This window comes from Aotus nancymaae, unplaced genomic scaffold, assembly GCF_030222135.1.
Source record: "Aotus nancymaae isolate 86718 unplaced genomic scaffold, 86718_ANA_hifiasm-v0.15.2.pri h1tg000064l_1, whole genome shotgun sequence".
In the NCBI taxonomy this organism is placed as follows: domain Eukaryota; kingdom Metazoa; phylum Chordata; class Mammalia; order Primates; family Aotidae; genus Aotus; species Aotus nancymaae.
In genome coordinates this window covers 6,563,472-6,583,984 of record NW_026988479.1, presented here as the reverse complement: position 1 = coordinate 6,583,984, position 20,513 = coordinate 6,563,472, and the positions used below count along the sequence as shown (strand labels likewise).

Here is a 20,513-nt window from a genome sequence, read left to right as displayed (position 1 = left end):
TATTAAAACTCTAGAACCAAAATAGGAACTTAGAAATTGAAAGGAGAAAATTGTAATAATGTTAACATCAAATATATAAAACCTAAGATAAAATTTAAGAGTTGTCAAAGAAGATAAAAGATTTTCAAACTCTGACTTAACAGTTAACTTTTAGGACAATAGCCCAAAAATAGAAATAGCATAAACTCTAAAACAAAAATAAGTCCATAAAGATAAACTGTTGGGAACCAGCCCAACCCTATTCATGGGTGCCCCGTGTCTGGCAGTGACAAGGGAGTGAGAAAAGAAATAGGGACAAAGACACAAGAATAGAATTTTACAGCATAGGTCCAGGGGTCCAGTGTACTCTAGTGGGGTGATCCGAGTTGGCATTGTGCTCTGGGCTTCTTGCGCTTTTATTGAGTGCATTATCTTGTTGATCTTGCAGGCTGTGGGGAGGGGGGTTGAAGAGGAAGATAGCTGGAGGAAGAGCATGTGTCTGCAGCGTTCAGTAGCAATGTGGTTCTCCTAAGAAATACCAACTAAGGACACTGAGATTTTACCACCCATTGTGTATCCAGGTGTTTTGGCAAGAGAGGTGCAGCGGATAAGGCGCAATAAGGTCTGACCACATACAGTGCATCAAGGGGCTTTTATTTCCGGAGTATTGTGGACACAGAGCGATCGGAATTGCTCCATATTCTGAAAACATAGGCAGAGCCTGTGGCATTCGGTGATCTCTGCCCTGTGTAGGCCTTCTGGCCTTGCCAGCTCCCATCTGCAAAGACCCTCCCAAGTTTTGTGAGCAGAGGTTGCATTACTTGACAGAGTCTTTTGCATAAGCTTCCTTTAGGAGATCTTCACACAAACTCTATGGTGGGAAGAGTTGTGGGACCAAAGCAGTTTTTTCTGCTTTGTAACCACACCGCAGTGTTCTGCAGTTATAGGGCGCTCTCTGATGGTCTTTACCGTAGACCTCCTGTTTCCACTTGATTTCTGCTTTTATTTTACTGCACCATAGTTTGGATATGATCCGTGGCACAAATCTCAGTGTATAAAAAGCAAAGCAAGCTTCTGATAATTTAACTATAAGTAACACAGGTCTGCCCCTGGCCATCTCTTCCCACAATAAACACAAAAGGAAAAAAATCAAAATCATAAAAACATACACCTACATATATATATATATATATATATATATATATTTTTTTTTTTTTTTTTTTAAGACAGAGTCTCGCTCTGTCGCCAGGCGCCAGGCTGGAGTGCAGTGGCGCAATCTCGGCTCACTGCAACTTCTCCCTCTCGGGTTCAAGCAATTCTCCTGCCTCAGCCTCCTGAGTAGCTGGGACTACAGGCACGCGCCACCACGCCCAGCTAATTTTTGTATTTTTAGTAGAGACAGGTTTCACCTTGTTGGCCAAGGTGGTCTCGATCTCTTGACTTCGTTATCCACCCATCTCAGCCTCCCAAAGTGCTGGGATTACAGGAATGAGCCACCGCACACGACCAGTACTTACATATTTTTATATATCATGTGTATAAAATCTTTTTTTTTTTTTTTTTTGAGTCGGAGACTCACTCTGTTTCCCAGGCTGGAGTGCAACGGTACGATCTTGGCTCACTGCAACCTCTGCCTCCTGAGTTCAAGTGATTCTCCTGCCTCAGCCTCCCAAGTAGCTGGGATTACAAGCATGTACCACCATGCCCGGCTAATTTTGTATTTTTAGTAGACACAGGGTTTCTCCATGTTGGCCAGGCTGGTCTTGAACTGCAACCTCAGGTGATCTGCCCACATCAGCCTCCCAAAATGCTGGGATTACAGGCGTGAGCCACCAAGCCCAGCCTAAAATCTTACGTATCATATCTATGAGATAAGTCTTATGTAGGTATATTTAACATTTTATTATTTATATTTATATAAATAAGTATATATGCCCACATATTTATACATTTTATACTTGTAGATAGAGAATGTAAATCTGAGTTCAAGAGCACCAGTTAGTAGCAATGTTTTTCTACTGGTGGTAGGTTTGTGGGTAGTTTTTATTATGTTTCTTAAATGAACATTATTATTTGTATAGTTAACAAATCTGAGGATGTAAATAGATTGTATAGTTAAAAGCTGAAAACAGTTTGGAAAATATTTAAAGGAGAGTAAAAAGAATAAACAGAACTATAATAGGTTTATAAAATATACCCTCCAAAATACTAGATTTCTAGACCTATAATTTTTTTTAATCCATGGAAAGATAAGTGTCACCCAACTGACTAAATTGGGTGTGTGTGTGCATGTGTGTGTATGTACATACACGTGCACATGTTTCTAATCACATCCTCAGGAATAAAACAAGGACAAGAAATATAAGTACTGGACCCTGGGTCTTTCCCTTCACCTTAGGCTACCTTTAGATTCTGTGTTGGAGCTATGAATATAACCCTTAGTTACAAGTATATATTGCCAATGTATACATCTTGGCCAGGAATAGCTGAAATGATTTGTCTAAATTGCTAATAGCTTTTAGACAAATTAAATTCAAAGTTATTTGAATTTTAGCATATGAGATATTTTTTAAGTGAATGCCCAGCCTTTAAAACCATAAGCAAAGCCTTGTGATACAAGTATTTTTAATTTGGAGAGTTGAGGGGAAGAGATCAGAAAGATAGCCTAATAGCAATTGTGTGTGTGTGTGTGTGTGTTGCTGCTTTTCTTCTTAGAGAAATTTGGAAACTTTTCAAGTAAAATGCAGCTTTTTTTGTGGGGCAGAAGGCTATAGATTAATTTGGGCATTTTTTTCTAATGTGGAGTCTTCTTGTCCAGAAAAATGAATGTCTCCCCAATTTTTAAAAATAATTTCAAATTTTATTTTAGATTCAGGGGGTACATGTACAGATTTGTAACATAGGTATATTGTGTGATGCTAAGGTTTGGGGTTTGAATGATCCAGTCACCCAGGTTGGTAGTTTTTCAGCCCTCACCCCTCTCTCCCTGCTCTAATAGACCCCAGTGTCTCTTGCTCCCATCTTCATGTCCATATGTACCCGATTGTTAGTGCCCCATTATAAATAAGAACATGCGGGATTTGGTTTTCCTGATAGCAGTTCTTAACAGGAAAACTATTTACACTGTTTTGTATGGCCAAATGTGTGGCTACACGTCTATGCATTCCTTTCTTGAGAATTTTCATGTCTTCTGGTCTAAAAATCAAAGCCCTTGACTCTTAAAGAAACTTCAAAATACAGTATTTACCACACTATAGGGGGAAAAAGCAAATTAATGGTTCCAGTGTAAATGTGTTTCTAATCAGTATAGATTAAAATTTTAAAGTATACGATAAGGTATTAGAATGTTCTTAGAATATGGAGTACTTCTTTCTAGACTCCTTTTTCTATTTATTTCAGTCTCTTCCATGAGCTGGATAATTGAAATATTGACTCTTGAACAAAAGCACTTGTCTGTTCATTAACTCATTCTTAAACAACTCAAGGCACACGTTTATCTTCCACCTATCTTTTCAGTTTCTACATAAGGATTAAGTGTTTTCTTAAAAATCCCAGGGGTTCAGTTACCACCTCTATGATAACATGATTTCCTGATGCACAGCTCTGAGTGCCAATCTCTTCAGAACCCTGGTGCTACATTTTCACCAGTATGTTCTTTTGTCATCCCAAGTCACCACATGTTCTCTTCCACCTTTCTTTAATATTTCTGTAAAGAATATCATCTGAGGTTGAGGTGGATGACTTGAGGTCAGGAGTTTGAGACCAGTCTAGCCAACATGGCAAAACCCCCATCTATACTAAAAATACAGAAAAAAATTGGCCACGAGCGGTGGCGCATGCACCAGGTACTCAGGAGGCTGAGGAAAGACAATCGCTCAAACCCAGGAGGCAGAGGTTGCAGTGAACCAAGATCGCTCCACTACATTCCAGCCTGGGCAACAGAGAGAGACTCCATCTCGGGTGGAAAAAAAAGGAATATCATCTAAGTCCTAGTCAGAATTCAAAATCCGTTACCATTTTTAAACTCCCACTTGAAATAAATTGCTCTGACTTTAATTACTCCTGTATTTAAAAAGCTTTAATGCCTCATTGTTACCTAATTTACAATCCTCGATTTAAATTCCAAGACTTTTACTTTTAACTACAATGTGGTTTTATATTTTACTGTTCCCCCACTTAAACGTTCTAGATTCTGCCTCATGACATATGTATGTTATTCCCTGAACATGTCTGCCTTTTCCTAGCCTTGTGTTTTAATCATGCTCTTCTACCTGTAGCTTCATGTAGATAACATTTTCATATTGTCTCCCATGTTTTCCAATAAGAAGAGATGTCTCCTTCCTTGGAATCGCACAGCAGGTTTTCTCTCATTCATGTGACTTTTTCTCTCTGCTTTTTTTTTGTGGTTGCTTGTAAACTTAACATTTTTGATCATCATAGTAAATTTATGTAGTTCAGAGTTGATTTGTATCCCATACTGAGTCAGGCACAGTGTTGGCACTTAGGAAGTAATCTAGTAAAATTTTTTTGCATTGAATTATACTTGAAAGTAGAAACCAATATTGGCTCCCAGGAAAATGCAGATCTCTGCTAACTAAAACTTGATTATCCAAAGCAAAGGAGACTTGACTTTGCCTGTCTGCCCTGTTGTAGAGGTTGTGAAATGGGTCAGCCTGGACTGCATAAGTAAAAGATTAACTTCATAGCGTTCTGACCAAGAAGACCTAAGGACTAAATGGTCCGTGAAAAAGGTTAAATGAAATACTAAAGATGGGAATACGGAAAAGAGAGGGCTGAAAGTCCAAGGTTCTGGCTTAATACTTGCCCTAAGTTTGAAAATGTGGGTTTTTTTGTAAGTTTATATAACTCTTACTTCTGCTCTATAGTTCTCTTTGTTGTAGCTTCATGTTTATCTCAATGCAAACAGGAAAAGGATATCCTCTAGTGGTTTATTTGGGGAAGGCCAAGTCATCAGAAAATTGCCTCAGACTGTCTGCCTCTCCAAATTATATTTACACATATACACAGAGACACATTCATTTGTCAGGAAAAGAAAAACACAAGAAGTTTCATACTGTCTTAGTCCTATCATATTTTTTTTTTTTTTTTTTTTTTTTCCCTGAGCTTAACTCATTTATCATAATCTTTCTAAGGGTCTGATATATCCCAGGTGCTAAGATAAATTAGTTGAAAGGCCAGGGATCAGTCTTCTGTGTACCCTACCGTGAATATGGAGTGTCTTTTGACCCACATAATTTGTCCCCACTCTTGATATTATGATACGAGTCTCTAAGGCTTTATTAAATTTTTTTGGCTTTTTTCTTCTCTCTAGTTCAGTTTGCATAGTTTTTATTGCCCTTTCTTTAAATTTATTCTTCTTACAGTTTACATCTCCTTACGGATATTTTCCATTTTTCATCTAATTATGTTTTTCTTCTAAATTCTTTAACTTATTTATAATAAATGTGGAAAGTTCTTGTCTTTTACTTTCATTTTCTCTATCATTATTGAGGCTCTTTATAGTGATTTGTTTCCTGGGTATAGGTCACATTTCCCTGCTTCACATATGTAGGAAGTTTTTATTGTATTCTGAACATTATGGATATTACATTGAAAAAAAAAATTCTTATCTAATTATTATACAATTAAACTGGGAACTACATTTTCAGAAGTATCATGCAGTGACTTCTTGTCCTGTGGTCATAATCATATCTACCTTTATCTTAAGGACCTGGCTTTCAAGGTTTAATCAAGAAATTAGTCTTTAATCAAGAAATTTAGGTTTAATCAAGAAATTAGTCTTTATATATTTTTTTATTTATTTAATTTTAAGTTAAAAAAATTCTTTTAAATTTCCTAGCATGTTTTTTACCGATCTTATTTTTTATTCTTAATTGCTATTTTATCAGCTTATGCTCTTGTATACTGTTAATATTTTAGTAGTTTAGTGTATTTTCTTAACTAATTTTATTCCTTTTATACTATGTAAAAAGTACAGGTATAAGAAAGGCAGTTGTGGTTTTTTGGGGGGTTTTGGTTTTAATTTTTGAGACAGGTTCTCACTTTGTCACCCAGGCTGGAGTGCAGTGGCAAGATCTCTGCTCACTGCAGTGTTCGCCTCCAAGGCTCAAGCAATCTTCCCACTTCAGTCTCATGAGTAGGTGGGACTGCAGGCATGTGGCTAATTTTTGTATTTTTTGTAGAGACAGGGTTTTCTCCATGTTGCCCAGGCCAGTCTCAAACTCCTAAGCTCAAGCCATCTGCCTGCCTCAGCCTCCCAAAGTGCTGAGATTACAGTCAGGAGCCACTGTGCCTGGCCTACAAAGGCAGTTGAAAGGGTAGATTATATTCTTTCCTTTGCAGTTGGTCTTAAAAAGTTCCTAAAAAAGTTCTTTTAGTAGCCTTCTCTCAGTTCCAACCCATGAATTCCATTCTTCCTAAAGAACTGTCTTTAACATCTTTGCTTTTCATGCAGATGATAATTAGCCTTACCTACTGTCCGCATAACTAAATTTTATTTTGCCTTTTTATGTTGTGAGCCATCTATCTTTTTGTCAGACGTAATCTAAAATATGGTAATGAGACTAGGTTGAAATAATCTGGGTCAGGGGATTAAAACCTTATTTAAGATTGGTTTAAAAACCTGAATTTTTAATGCAGATTGCACTTAAAAATTGATAAAATAAAAAAGGGATGTACCAGGAGTGAGCTCTTCTATGTATTGAGAAATTGTATAGAAAATATTGCTTTAGGTTTTTTTCCCAGTAGTTTCTTAGATTAAATCAGTATATGTAAATAAGGTTTTTGAGCAAGTCTTTTTAGCATGTACACATATTTAAATTTAAAGCTATTTGTCTTTGAAAAGGGATTATAAACTGCAAACAAGTTTGTGGTTCCATATATTATTCAAAAATATACTCCAGGTGGGGCACAGCGGCTCACTCCTGTAATCCCAGCACTTTGAGAGGCCGAGGCGGGTGGATCACCTGAGGTCAGGAGTTTGAGACCAGCCTGGCCAACACAGGGAAACACAGAGAATTTAGTAGAATTCTCTACTAAAAATATAAAAAATTAGCCAGGGGTGGTTGTGAGCGCCTGTAATTCCAGCTACTCAGGAAGCTGAGACAGGAGAATCACTTAAACCCCGAAGATGAAAGTTGCAGTAAGCCAAGATTGCGCCATCGCACTCCAGCCTAGGTAACAAGAGCAAAACTCTGTCTTTATATATATATATATATACACCCACACACACACATGCATATATATACACACACACATACACACACACACACACTCTCTCTCTCTCTCCATTTAAACCCTAAAATTTCATAGCCAGAAAATAGCTCAGAGCATACTAGTCAGTCATGAGATAGAATTGCCCCATATGACTGTTTTAGTCCATTCAGGCTGCTATAACAAAATACTGTATAGACTGGGGGATAGCTTACATAAAACAGAAATTTATTTCTCGCTATTCTTGAGGCTGGAAAGTTAAAGATCAAGGCACCAGCAGCAGATTTGGTGTCTGCAAAAGGACCTCTTTCTGATTAATAGAGGTACCTTCTAACTGTAGCTTCACAGGGTAGAAGGGATGAATGAGCTTCCTCAGGCTTCTTTTATACTAATCCCATTCATGAGAGTTCTCATGACCTGATCACTTCCCAAAGGCCGCACTTAATAACATCACCTTAGGAGTTAGGATTTCAACATAAGAATTTTGAGGAGATGCAAACGTTCAGACAATCTCAGACTCTTAAAAAACAGCTTGTCTAATTTAAAGATCACAATTTGAGTATTTAGTTTGGATTGTTAAATGACTATCAGTTAAAGCTGTGCAGAAATCCAAAGGAAGTATAAGACATGGTCTTAGGAAACAGATCCAGTCTCTTCCATTTGTTGGTATCGGAGGCTTAACTTGAATTAACAAAAGCCAAGAGGCCAGTGCCTGTGGTCCTAGCTACTAGGGAGGCTGCGGCTGCAGTGAACTGTGATCATATCACTGATCACTGCATAGCTTGGGTGACAGAGTGAAACCCTGTCTTTAAAAAAAAAAAAAAAATGAAAAAATGTAAAGCCATTGACCACCAGACAAAGCAGAGGCAACTCTAGCCTCAGGGTACCTGGATCCTTGCAGGTGTGTCTGCCTCTGTCTGTCTCTGGTCTTTTGGCGCCTTATGGCTTACTTATTTTTCCTTGCTTGCTTTCTTTGTGACACTTTCTGTCACAAGTGCTCTTTCTTTCTTTGTCCTGCATGCTCTGTTTCTGTTGTTTTGTTGCTCTGAGTCTTTGTTTGCCTCTCTTGTTCAGTGTCCTCCTCCCCATTCCCCTCCCATTTCCCTGCCTATTGGTTTCATTTTCTCCTTTCATAGAAAGGCATTTCCATGTGGCTATAGGCTGTCTACTTTCAGATTCTTCCAATTTAGCAACTGCAAACAAGTTTGTGGTTCCATATATGATTGAAAAATATACTTCAGGCCGGGCAGAAAGGATGCTCTGCTTCCAGATCTAATTGTGTACAGAAATCTAGAGAAAAGCTCTTTCTACCTTAGTTTACGTAGCTAGGGAGCAGGGCACTGTTTCCCACTGGAATCTCTGGGTTTAAGATGGAGAGGAACAGTAGTCCTCAAAAGAAGGAAGATCAACTGGGCATAGTGGCTCACCCTGTAATCCTAGCAGTTTGGGAGGCCAAGGTGGGTGGATCACATGAGTCCAGGAGTTTGAGACCAGCCTGGGCAACATAAGGGGACCTCCTTCTCCCAGTCTCTACAAAAATTTGAAAAATTAGCTGGGTATGGTGGCACATACCTGTGGTTCCAGCTACTCAGAGTGCTCAGGAGAGAGGATTGCTTGAGTCCAGGAGGACGAGGCTGCAGTGAGCCTAGATCTGCAGTACACACCACTACATTCCAGTCTGGGTAACAGTGCAAGAACCTGTCACACACACACAAAAAAAAGGATCATCTTGGCAGAGAAAACAGTAAATGTTCAAAACAGGAGATACTTAATGAAGATTCTGTAGTCTTCACTAATACTCATATTTAAGTGCTTTTTATTTATGGAATTCTTGTATGTCCACTCATTTTTTTCTATAATGCCTTAATGTTCATGCTTCTTCATTAACAATATGAATCAAGTATAATATTTAGAAACACGTATATATGTATGTGTATATATATGTATTTTTGAGACAGAGTCTTTCTCTGTCACCCAGGCTGGAGTGCAGTGGCACAATCTTGGCTCACTGCAACCTCCGCCTCCCAGGTTCAAGTAATTCCCTGCCTCAGCCTCCCCAATAGCTGGGATTACAGGTTCCTGCCATCACTCTTGGGTAATTTTTGTATTTTTAGTAGAAACAGGGTTTCAACTGTTTTGGCCAGGCTGGTCTTAAACTCCTGACCTCGTGATCTACTTGCCTCAGCCTCCCGAAGTGCTAGGATTACAGGCATGAGCCACTGCGCCTGGCCAGAAATATTTTTTAAGAATCTACTTAGGACAATTTTATCTTCTAAAAAACATTTTCATTATTTTCTATGAATTACTTTTTAATTTATGGCTTTTAAAATTTTTATAATTTCTTTACAAATATGTGACACTAACATGTTTCCAAATTATAGTTGTAAGTATAAGGTCCTTTTATAGATTGATTGAGAAATCACAGCTCTTTGCACACTTTTAGATCTGACCATAAGATACTGGGAAATGAAGAGTATTTGTTCAGTCTTTTACAGTGAGTCTATTTTAGAGTATTTTAGTACTATTCTTTGTGGGGATCGCTCCAGCGTAGTCTGCGCACTCTCTCTTCCAGGTATTGGGACCCTCTTGCTGGTCAAGAGACCCCCGGCAGACGTGCTGATCTCACGGACCACAACAATTCTTTACCTTACTTTAAACTTCTGTTCTTAATTTATGTGATTACCTACTCTACTAAGCCTAAGCCTCTGTGATGAAAGAACAGTATCTTCTTCACAGTACCCAGCATAGACTAATAGGTACTCATAAGGTGATTGTTGGTAAACTTTTTCTTTCCGGTACTTCATGTTTTAGTAAACTCTATAGTAAACTTTTATGAAATACAAGTGTTCGGTGGAAAACAGATATTAATACATTTAGTGATGTTTGAGTCTCCTGACCATTTTATATTTGCTGACTCTTGAGTTATCACCTAGTTGTCACACTGTGGAAAGACAAGCCTGTAAATTTTGGGCAGAAAGAAACCTTTTATAAATAAGTACGATTTTGTTGTGTTCTTGATGCAGCATATAGCGTTGCCTAAGTCTTTTTAATATTTTGTAGGGAGGGGTAGTTTTGATTAATTCACACTGTGACTTATAATATTTTTAACATGAAACGATAAGTGATCAAGATTTCTTTTCATAGGCTACGGAGAGTGAGGTGGGAGATGTAGATTTAACACGTCTTCCAGAAGGACCTGTTGATTCTGAGGATGATGAAGAGGAAGATGAAGAGATTGACAGAACAGATCCATTGCAGGGACGAGATCTTGTTCGAGAATGTCTTGAAAAAGAGCCTGCAGACAAAACTGATGATGACATTGGTAAGAAATACATGTGTTTACCATAAGAATTTGTAATTTAATTTATATGGTTACCTATTGCTGCATAACAGATTATTCTAAACCTTAATAAATGTATGTTGTTTTAAGCCATTATCTTATAGTTTTTGTGAGTCAGAAATTTAGGGGTACCTTAGCTGGGTGGTTCTGGCTTGTAATCAGAATTGACAGAGGGCTGCAGCCATTCAGGTCTTCCCTGAGCTGAGCTGTAAAATCTGTGTCCAAGATGGCTATTTACATGGCCTTTGGTGCATGATGACCTTAAGTTCCTCTTCATGTGGGCCTCTCATTGACTGCTTAATTGTCCTTACAACATGCAGTTGACTTCCCCCTAAGTAAGTTATCCAAGGGAGAATAAGGCAAATGCCACGATGTTTTGTTTTTTTTTGAGATGGAGTTTCGCTCTTGTTACCCAGGCTGGAGTGCAATGGCACGATCTCGGCTCACCGCAATCTCCGCCTCCTGGGTTCAGGCAATTCTCCTGCCTCAGCCTCCTGAGTAGCTGGGATTACAGCACACGCCACCATGCCTAGCTAATTTTTTGTATTTTTAGTAGAGACGGGGTTTCACCATGTTGACCGGGATGATCTCGATCTCTTGACCTCGTGATCCACCCACCTTGACCTCCCAAAGCCACGATGTTTTTTATGATCTGTATTCAAGAGTAATGCATCATTACTTCTGCTAAATTCTGTTAGACCAAGTAACTCTAATACAATGTGGAATAGGACTGCACAAGGACATGACTGTCAGGAAGCAAGGGTCACCAGGAGCCAGCCATCTTTGAAGTTGGCTGCCACAATATATAAAACAAAAGCTTTGATTGCATTAAACTGATTTTTTTCCCCTCATGTCTGTAAGACATTTAAAGCACAAGCACAGTACAGTGTTCGGTGTCTGTGAATTTGCTTTTTGAAAAACTTGCAGATTTTTGTAAATTCATATTTTTATTTCCCTAGCTTAAATATATGTATGTGTTGTGTGTATGCTTAAAACATAAATTTTTCTTTATGTAATTTTTTACAAAATTAGTTACTATAGTTGGGAAGTTGAATGATACTAAAGATGTTAATGTTATCTTTAAGGAGCAAAGATCACTTAGTGTCAAATATATATTGTCATGATTTAATTAAGATTTTTATGTTAGATTGCATTTTTATAATAGCTATCATTCCAACTAAAAGAGGCTGCTACTAATAAAAATTGTTTATGTGAGTAAAGATCAATGTATTTGAACATTCCTTGCCATTCTAAAGATATAATATAGTTAAATAACTTGCATTGTGGATTCATGTTGTGAACATTACCTGGACAGAAATTGAAAGTGCATTTTTACTGATACAGAATTGTATACTATACTATTTTCATAAAACTAAAAAAATTAAGATATAGTTAATTCCTATTTTCTATGGATATATAGCACCTTGTAGTTATTCTTAATCTCTGCTGGCTGCTTATATGTGTTTCTTTCTTATATTTATATCTTCCTTACACATATATCCATACCAGGGAATAATCTTGAAAGTGCATTTTTACTGATACAGAATTGTATACTATACTATTTTCATAAAACTAAAAAAATTAAGATATAGTTAATTCCTATTTTCTATGGATATATAGCACCTTGTAGTTATTCTTAATCTCTTTGCTGGCTGCTTATATGTGTTTCTTTCTTATATTTATATCTTCTTTACACATATATCCATACCAGGGAATAATCTAAGGCACTCATAAACATTTGTGGGTTAAAGAGAGTTACCTAGTTAATTAGACAAATTTTGAGCTAGAATTCACATTTATTATCCCTGTTTTAATTACTTTTTGACATTTATTAATGGCATTTTAAAATACTTTTGCTTAATAAGAACTAGACAAAAGACTTTTCACCAATCTATTAGATCAAAGGCCATCACTAAACCCATGGAGTGGCTAGGAATATTAGATATATTCTCTACTTTCATCTGAACTTGCATAGTTTCCTGGTTCTCTCTGGAGATTGTGAATTCTCGTATCTTCCAGTATGCCCATATTTATATGTGAGTCTGAATATATGTATAAATAAAAAAATTGATTTTAAAAATCAGTAGTCAAATAGTACCTTAGTTTATCTACTTTAGCAATATAAATTTATAAGTTGATTGGGAAATTGGTTATTGAATTCTAGATTTCATTCTATTTTTTACGTATAGTCCTCAATGGTCTTTATACCAGAATTTCCATTTTCTTACAGAACAATTACTGGAGTTTATGCACCAGCTCCCTGCTTTTGCAAACATGACCATGTCTGTAAGGAGAGAACTCTGCTCGGTGATGATTTTTGAAGTGGTAGAGCAGGCTGGAGCTGTTATTCTTGAAGATGGGCAAGAGGTAGGTCAGCAAATAAATCATATACATTTCTTATGGATACTAACTTATAAAATAATTTAATTTCCGTAAACTTGTCCTGATTTTTGAGTCCTGATTTAAATTTAATTTACTCATAGTAGATTTTGCACAGTTGATGCTCCATAAATAATATTCAATGAACCAAATGTTTTTACCTCTCAAATTAGGTTGTAATTTAAATAGATTAAATAGATTTAAAGGATTCTTAAACATTTTTCTATTTATATAATTAAATCATTATTGTTTAAAATGTTTATCAAGAATTCTTCTCATTCCTTGTCTCTATTATACACTTAAAAGGAAAAGAATGAGGGAAGTATATTGGTACCAGTGCATCCTAGGGAACTGCTGACAGTTGAAGCATATAGGTGACAATTCTGTATTAAAAAAATGCTCAGATGACAGCTTGTGGATGGGTGGAAGAAAGATGCAAAGGGATTTAAAGGTATTATTGCCATCAGGAAGTGCTTCATTATTTTTCTTATCAAATGGGTAAAAATGCCGAGATTTCAGTAAATGAACATTGTCTTCTAGTGGGAATGTAAATTGGTATAGTATTTTCAGAAAATTATTTAAAAATTCTTAACCTGTTATTCCACTTCTGAGTGTCTGAGGATGTATGTAAAACTTCAAAAGAGTAATTTCAAAAGATGTTCATTGCAGCACGTTTATAATATAAATTGCATATTTATATACTTATCTATGTTATATGTAATTACATAATTTTATACTATAACATATAAATAAAAATTGCACATAACCAAAACATCCAGTGATAAGCATTAGTTAAGTAAATTATTATATAGCTGTTGAATATAATATAAAGGTATTCAAATTATTTTTTAAATTATTTGATACAATTTCTTTGAGGATAGGATCCCTGTCTCTAGGCTCTGTTTACATGTTTTCTCCCCATATCCTAGAAGACATCTGTCATATAGGATGGGCTCCCCCAAAAAGTTTGATGAACGAATGTAGTATTAATTTTTTTAAGCAGGATATTTTAAATATTTCAATAATATAAAATATATACAGAAGAGAGAAATAAGCTTTAAACAACTGTATACAGTGGGATTTTAAGTAACTTCTATTTTCTAGAAGTTTTTGCATTCTCTTAATTTTCCACAGTTGTATCAGCAAAATTGTTGTATGCCTACTTTGTGCCAGGTACTGTTCTATATACGGGGATATAGGGGTGAAAAAAACAGATACACTCCCTGTCCTCCAGTAGCTTATATAACCTACAAGTTGTGTAGTGAGTGTATTTTATTTTTAAAATAATAAAGGTATACTTTTGGGAAAAAAAAACCTTATTGCCGTTGATTACCCTTCAGAACCAACCATCTTGATTTCACTTAAATCACATTAAAATTGTTGAAGGTTCAGGCTTATAAGAGGGTTTGATATTAAAGGAGAATAAGTGGTCTTTCATTGATAGATAGTATACCTTTATAGTACATCTTCTTTGGGCTGGGTGCAGTGGCTCATGCCCATAGTCCCAATACTTCTGGAGTCCTAGGTGGAAGGATCACCAGGAATTCAAGACCACCCTGGGGAACATAGCAAGACCCTGTCTCTATCAAAAAATAAATTGGCCAAGCATGGTGGCACACACCTGTAGTCACAGCTACTTGGAAGGCTGAGGCAGGAGGATCACTTGAGTCCAAGAGTTTGAAGCTACAGTAAGCTATGATCATACCAGTGCACTCCAGCCTGAGCAACAGAGCAAGACTCCATCTCTAAAATAAATAAATAAATTCTTAAAGCATTAAATATTTCTGCATAAATGAAGGCATTATTTTCTTAACATTTTGAATCTTTTGTCAGATATGCCTTAAAATTTAGACTTTTACTAGTCTTTCTGAAATAATCATTATTTTTTTTCTTAAAGGTTTATTTTTTTTAGTCAGGCACTATTGTAAGCACAGTGTATGTATTAACTCATTTAATTAACATAATAGTTCTATGATAGTTACTTTCCTTACAACCATTGGAGCAGTAGAGAAACCGAGGCCCAGAGAGGTTAAATAATTTACCCAAAGTCATTTAGCTAATTAGTGGCATTGTATGGATTAACATTCCAAGAGTTTGTGCTCTTGAACATTACACTATGTTGTCTCAGAGAATCTGGTCAATTATGACAGTTCTTGTTTGGTGACTAAAAGAAGAAAGAGCAAAATAAACTTTAGTAGCTTGCATAGGCTCAAAGCATAGGGTGTTACAGAGTATTTAGTAATACAACCAGATCCTCCTTTTTCCTTTTTAAATTATACAAGTTATATATATTGATAGATTGTTTTTCAAAGTTAACATATAATTACCTTTTTTTAAAGATTCATAAAACCTTTGTTTTTCTCTATAGCTTGACTCATGGTATGTTATTTTAAACGGCACTGTAGAAATCAGTCATCCAGATGGAAAAGTTGAAAATTTGTTTATGGGAAATAGTTTTGGAATTACTCCCACTCTGGATAAGCAGTACATGCATGGAATTGTCAGGACTAAAGTAGATGATTGTCAGGTAAGACTATCTCTTTGGTCAAGTCCTCTTGCTTGCCTGTTGATTTAAAGTAGCTGAACCTGTTTTGTCTTCCTTAAAATAAAATACCTTCATTTAAGAATGAAGAGTTAGAGAGATCCAAGATGGCTGATGATTAGCAGCTCGGGCACGTACCTCCCAGTGAAAGCGCAAAGAACGAGAGGACGCCACACTTTCAGACGAATATTTGTTGCTCACGGACCAGGAGATTCCCAGTGGAGGAGCCCCACGGGTCAACAGGGCGACCCTTGTGGCCGGCGTGGTGGTTTTGCTGGTGCCTTAGCACGCCAGTTCTTGGTGCAGAGTCCGGAGATTCCCAGGCAGAAAAGCACCATCAATCTTAACACCACTGTTTTGGCCGGCTCAGTGGATTGCTCAGATCTCGGCGCAGGGAATCAACAAGTTGGACGTCAGAGACCCAGTTAGAAAGCCGGTAATTATAAAGACGACAGACGGACAAATATATAATGAAGGGAAGAAACCAGCGTAAAAAGGTAGAGAATACTCAAAATCAGAATGCCTCTCCCTCTACAGGGGATTGCAATTCCTCATCAGTAACGGAACAAGGCTTAATAGATTACACGGGTGTTCCAATAACAGAAGCAGGTTTCAAAACGTGGGTGATAAGAAACTTCTGTGAATTAAAAGAACTTGTTCTAACCCAATGCAAAGAAACTAAGAACCTTGAAAAAAGGTTTGACGAAATGTTAACGAGAATGGACAATTTAGAGAAGAATATAAGTGAATTGATGGAGCTGAAAAACACAACACGAGAACTTCGCGAAGCATGCACAAGTTTAAACAGTCGAATTGATCAAGCAGAAGGAAGGATATCAGAAGTCGAGGACCAGCTCAGTGAAATGAAACGAGAAGACAAGAATGCAGAAAAAAGGATGAAAAGGAATGAGCAAAGTCTCCAGGAAATATGGGACTATGTGAAAAGACCTAATTTACGTTTGATAGGTGTACCTGAATGTGATGAAGAGAATGAATCCAAGTTGGAAAATACTCTTCAGGATATCATTCAGGAAAATTTTCCCAACCTGGCAAGGCAGGGTAATATTCAACTCCAGGTAATACAGAGAACACCACAAAGATATTCTTCAAGAAGACCAACCCCAAGGCACATAATTGCCAGATTTATTAGGGTTGAAATGAAGGAGAAAATACTAAGGGCAGCCAGAGAGAAAGGTCAGGTTACCCATAAAGGGAAACCTATCAGACTTACAGCAGATCTCTCAGCAGAAACCCTACAAGCCAGAAAAGAGTGGGGACCAATATTTAACATCCTTAAAGAAAAGAACTTTCAACCCAGAATCTCCTATCCAGCCAAACTAAGCTTTATGAGCGAAGGAAAAATTAAATCTTTTGCGAACAAACAAGTACTTAGAGAGTTCACCACCACCAGGCCTGCTTTACAAGAGCTTCTGAAAGAAGCACTATACATATAAAGGAACAACCAATATCAGCCTTTCCAAAAATATATCAAAAAGCAAAGAACTTTAACACAATAAAAAATTTGCATCAACTAATGGGCAAAACTGCCAGCTAGCATCAAACGCCGGTATTAAACCTATATATATTTTAATTGGCTAAAAAGCCAAAACCCATCGGTATGCTGCATCCGGGCCCATCTTACATGCAACAATACACAAAGACTCAGAGAGAAGGAGGAAGATTTACCAATCAAACAGAGAGTAAAAATAAACTAATAAACAAAAAACAGGAGATGCAATTCTCGCCTCTGATAAAGTAGACTTTAAAGCAACAAAGATCAAAAGAGGCGAGGAATGACATTACATAATGGCAAAAGGATCAATGCAACAAGAAGAGCTAACGATTCTATAGATCAACGAGATAGAAAATTAACAAGGATATTTAGAACTTGAACTCAGACCCGGAACAAGTAAACTTAATAAACATTTATAGAACTCTCCACTTCAAATACACAAAACATACATTACCACCTCACACCTATTCCAAAGGTGACTATATAATTGGAAGTAAATCACTCCTCAGTAATCGCATAGCATTTCATAGGTTTAAATTAAATATTGGTTGGCTGTTTGTTTGTTATCTTCTTCCCTTATTCCTTCCTGACTACATCATTAAGTATAATTATCAGTATAAAAGAGCTTTTCAATACCCATTACTAAATTGCATTCTAGCCTGGGCAAGAAAGCAATACTTTCATTCTCAGTCCCTCTTTCTTTTCCTTCTCCCTCCTCCCCATTCTCTCTCTCTCTTTCTCTTCCTTTTTCCTCCTTCCTATTCTCTCAAAAAAAAAAAAAAAAAGAATGAAGAGTTTTAATAGCTCACAGTTGATAAAGGAAACTAGATTTTGTATCTCCCTCAGATATATGTGGGCTGTTTATAAAGCTATAAATTTTCAAAAGAGACTATACCAAATAAATGCTGGTGTGTTATATTTCTATTTGATATTAGCCAGCTCAGAGTCCTTTTTTAAAAAAAAATAAAGGAAAGAAATAGGAACTTCTGATTTTGTTTCTAACTTACTCCTGCTTCATGTTTTCTTTACATAGTGTCAGTTTTGAGAGAAGTAGAAGTTCACTTCTCCTTTTAAGGAGCAAAATTCAAACAGATTAGACTTCTTTAGTCTCTTCGTATGTGAATTGTTTCACCTTCATTTTTGTTAAAGATTAAAGGAATTAAGTGAAAAGAAACTAATGCCACTAGATTTCTTACCTTTGTGCTCTGCCTTGGTACATAGTGATATATTTATGTACTATAGGTTCATTAATTGTCCCCATGTTGTTCTTGGACAGTTTGTCTGCATAGCCCAGCAAGATTATTGGAGAATTTTAAATCATGTGGAAAAAAATACCCATAAAGTTGAGGAAGAGGGAGAAATTGTTATGGTACATGAGCATCGTGAACTAGACCGGAGTGGAACCAGGAAAGGACACATTGTAATCAAGGTGGGTGTTTTTACTTATTATTCTAGTACTGATACAGTAGAGTTTTCATCTTGTTTTAAACCACTTTTTAAGTAGTGCCAGATAATTCATTAACACTTTGGAATCTAACTTAAATAAATGTTGGCTCTTTTGTCTTTTTCTAAGAGAGTTTTTACACATTTTAATGGTGAAGGATAATTTATTGCCATTTAATATCAGTGTAGGTAGGGTATTATTTTAGAATATAATGGTCAGAGTTTTCCTTTTCAAACTTACGTTGTAAGCCACTGAGAGTGGGAGTCGATTTCATCAAAGACGGCAGTATTTACAAACAAAACAAAATTTAAGGACCAGCCATAAAGGCCTAAGTAATCCTAGGTTAAGATGCAGAGTGCTTCTGGATCTCTGTGGCACTGAAATATGCATTTGACTTCTCTGAACCTCGCTTTTCTTATCCGAATATGGAGCTAATTCAAGGCTTTATTAGGGCTAAATGAGGTAAATCAAAAGCCTTGGCACAAATGTAGAGTCTGAGTATTAATCCCCATACTGTTTTCCTGTTTATGAGTTCTACCCTCTTCTATTTGCCTTCTCCCCTCCTGTCTTTTTAAAGACTTGGATATAAACTGAAGAATTATAGTTGAAAGGGGGGAAATAAACACATAACTGTTTCTCTTTTCAAGCTAGTCTTGGCAAAATTAGTGTCACTGTTAATTGCAGATGAAGCAGTTTACTTAATAATATGAAGGAGTTAAGTCAGAGAGATAATTTGAAGTCTGATGTCACACTTGTTCTTCCCTTAGAGTCAGGCTGTTCCTCAGAGATCTTTCTTTTCCTAAACAGATGACTGTAAGCTTTGTATGTAGAAATGATGAACATATTGGTGGACTACCATAGCCTTATGCATAGACTTTTTTGTTTTAATTCATTTTTATCTTTTTGTGAGGACTCGTGTTTTAGCAATTTATTTTTAAATAATTTCAAACTAGAAAAGTTGCTAAAACAGTAGCAAGATCTGTGACTCAGATTCCTCAACTGTTAATATTTTCACTGTATTTGCTCCATTATCACCAGTCTTTTTCTGAACCATTTGAGAGCAGTCTGCAAATGTGATGCCTCATCATTCCTAAATATTCCATTGTGTATTTACTAAAAACAAGGACACTCTCTGACATAAGCACCATAGAATCCTTCAAGTTAGGAAGTAAACATTGCTAAAATAAAACCATTCAGGGCTGGGCACAGTGGCTCATGCCTGTAATTCTAGCACTTTGGGAGGCAGAGGAGGATGGATCACTTGAGGTCATGAGTTCGAGACCAGCCTGGCCAACATGGTGAAACCCCGTTTCTACTAAAAATACAAAAATTAGCTGGACATAGTGGCGGGTGCCTATAGTCCCAGCGACTTCGGAGGCTGAAGCATGAGAATCACTTGGACCCGGGAGACGCAGGTTGCAGTGAGCCAAGATCACGCCACCGCATTCCAGCCTAGGCAGCAGAGTGATTCTTCATCTCAAACAAGCAAACAAAAAACCACACATTCAGTCCAGAGACCGTATTTAGATTTTTACTAACTATCCCAAGAATAACTCTTATTTCTGGTCTAGAATGTTATGCTAGAACACAGTTGCATTTAGTTTCATTTGTCATGTCACTTCAGCCTATACCAGTTCCTCAGTCCTTCCCTGTTGTTAAATATTCTTAGCAGTTTTAAAGAATACAGCTCTTATATCCTGTACTATTAGCCTCCACCTGAATTTTTCTAGATCTTTCTTCATGACCCAGATAGATTCAAGTCAGGCTTTCCTGGCAGGAGTTCCATAGAACTCAGAGGGCACACAATGTCAATCTGTTGTCCAATCAGTGGTGGAGTTAGCTATGATTACTTGATCATGTTGGTGTCTGTCTGCCCAGTATCTTCAGTGTAAATTCATCATTTTACCCTTTGTAACTGATAAATATTTGGTGAAGAGATGTTCTGACAGTATCAAAATACTATCCTCAAACTTTTAGTTTATGTATAGTATGTACTGAGTACAAACTAATATTCACCACTTTTTACTTCCATTACTATTCTTGTCTGAGATGGTGATTTTTAAAATAATTTATTTTGCATTTA

General features: G+C 36.7%; 1 protein-coding gene across 7 annotated transcripts in view; it reads left to right on the top strand.

Annotated features, from left to right (window-relative positions):
• The window catches only part of RAPGEF6 (Rap guanine nucleotide exchange factor 6), a 236,183-nt gene that overhangs the window by 135,634 nt on the left and 80,036 nt on the right, over nucleotides 1-20,513 (top strand). For all 7 annotated transcript variants that reach the window (XM_012446998.3, XM_012447211.2, XM_012446922.3 and 4 more), the window contains 4 exons: nucleotides 10,357-10,534; nucleotides 12,783-12,919; nucleotides 15,300-15,458; nucleotides 18,263-18,415. In XM_012446998.3, the coding sequence (XP_012302421.1) occupies nucleotides 10,357-10,534; nucleotides 12,783-12,919; nucleotides 15,300-15,458; nucleotides 18,263-18,415 (627 nt within the window). The remainder of the gene's footprint in view (nucleotides 1-10,356; nucleotides 10,535-12,782; nucleotides 12,920-15,299; nucleotides 15,459-18,262; nucleotides 18,416-20,513) is intronic.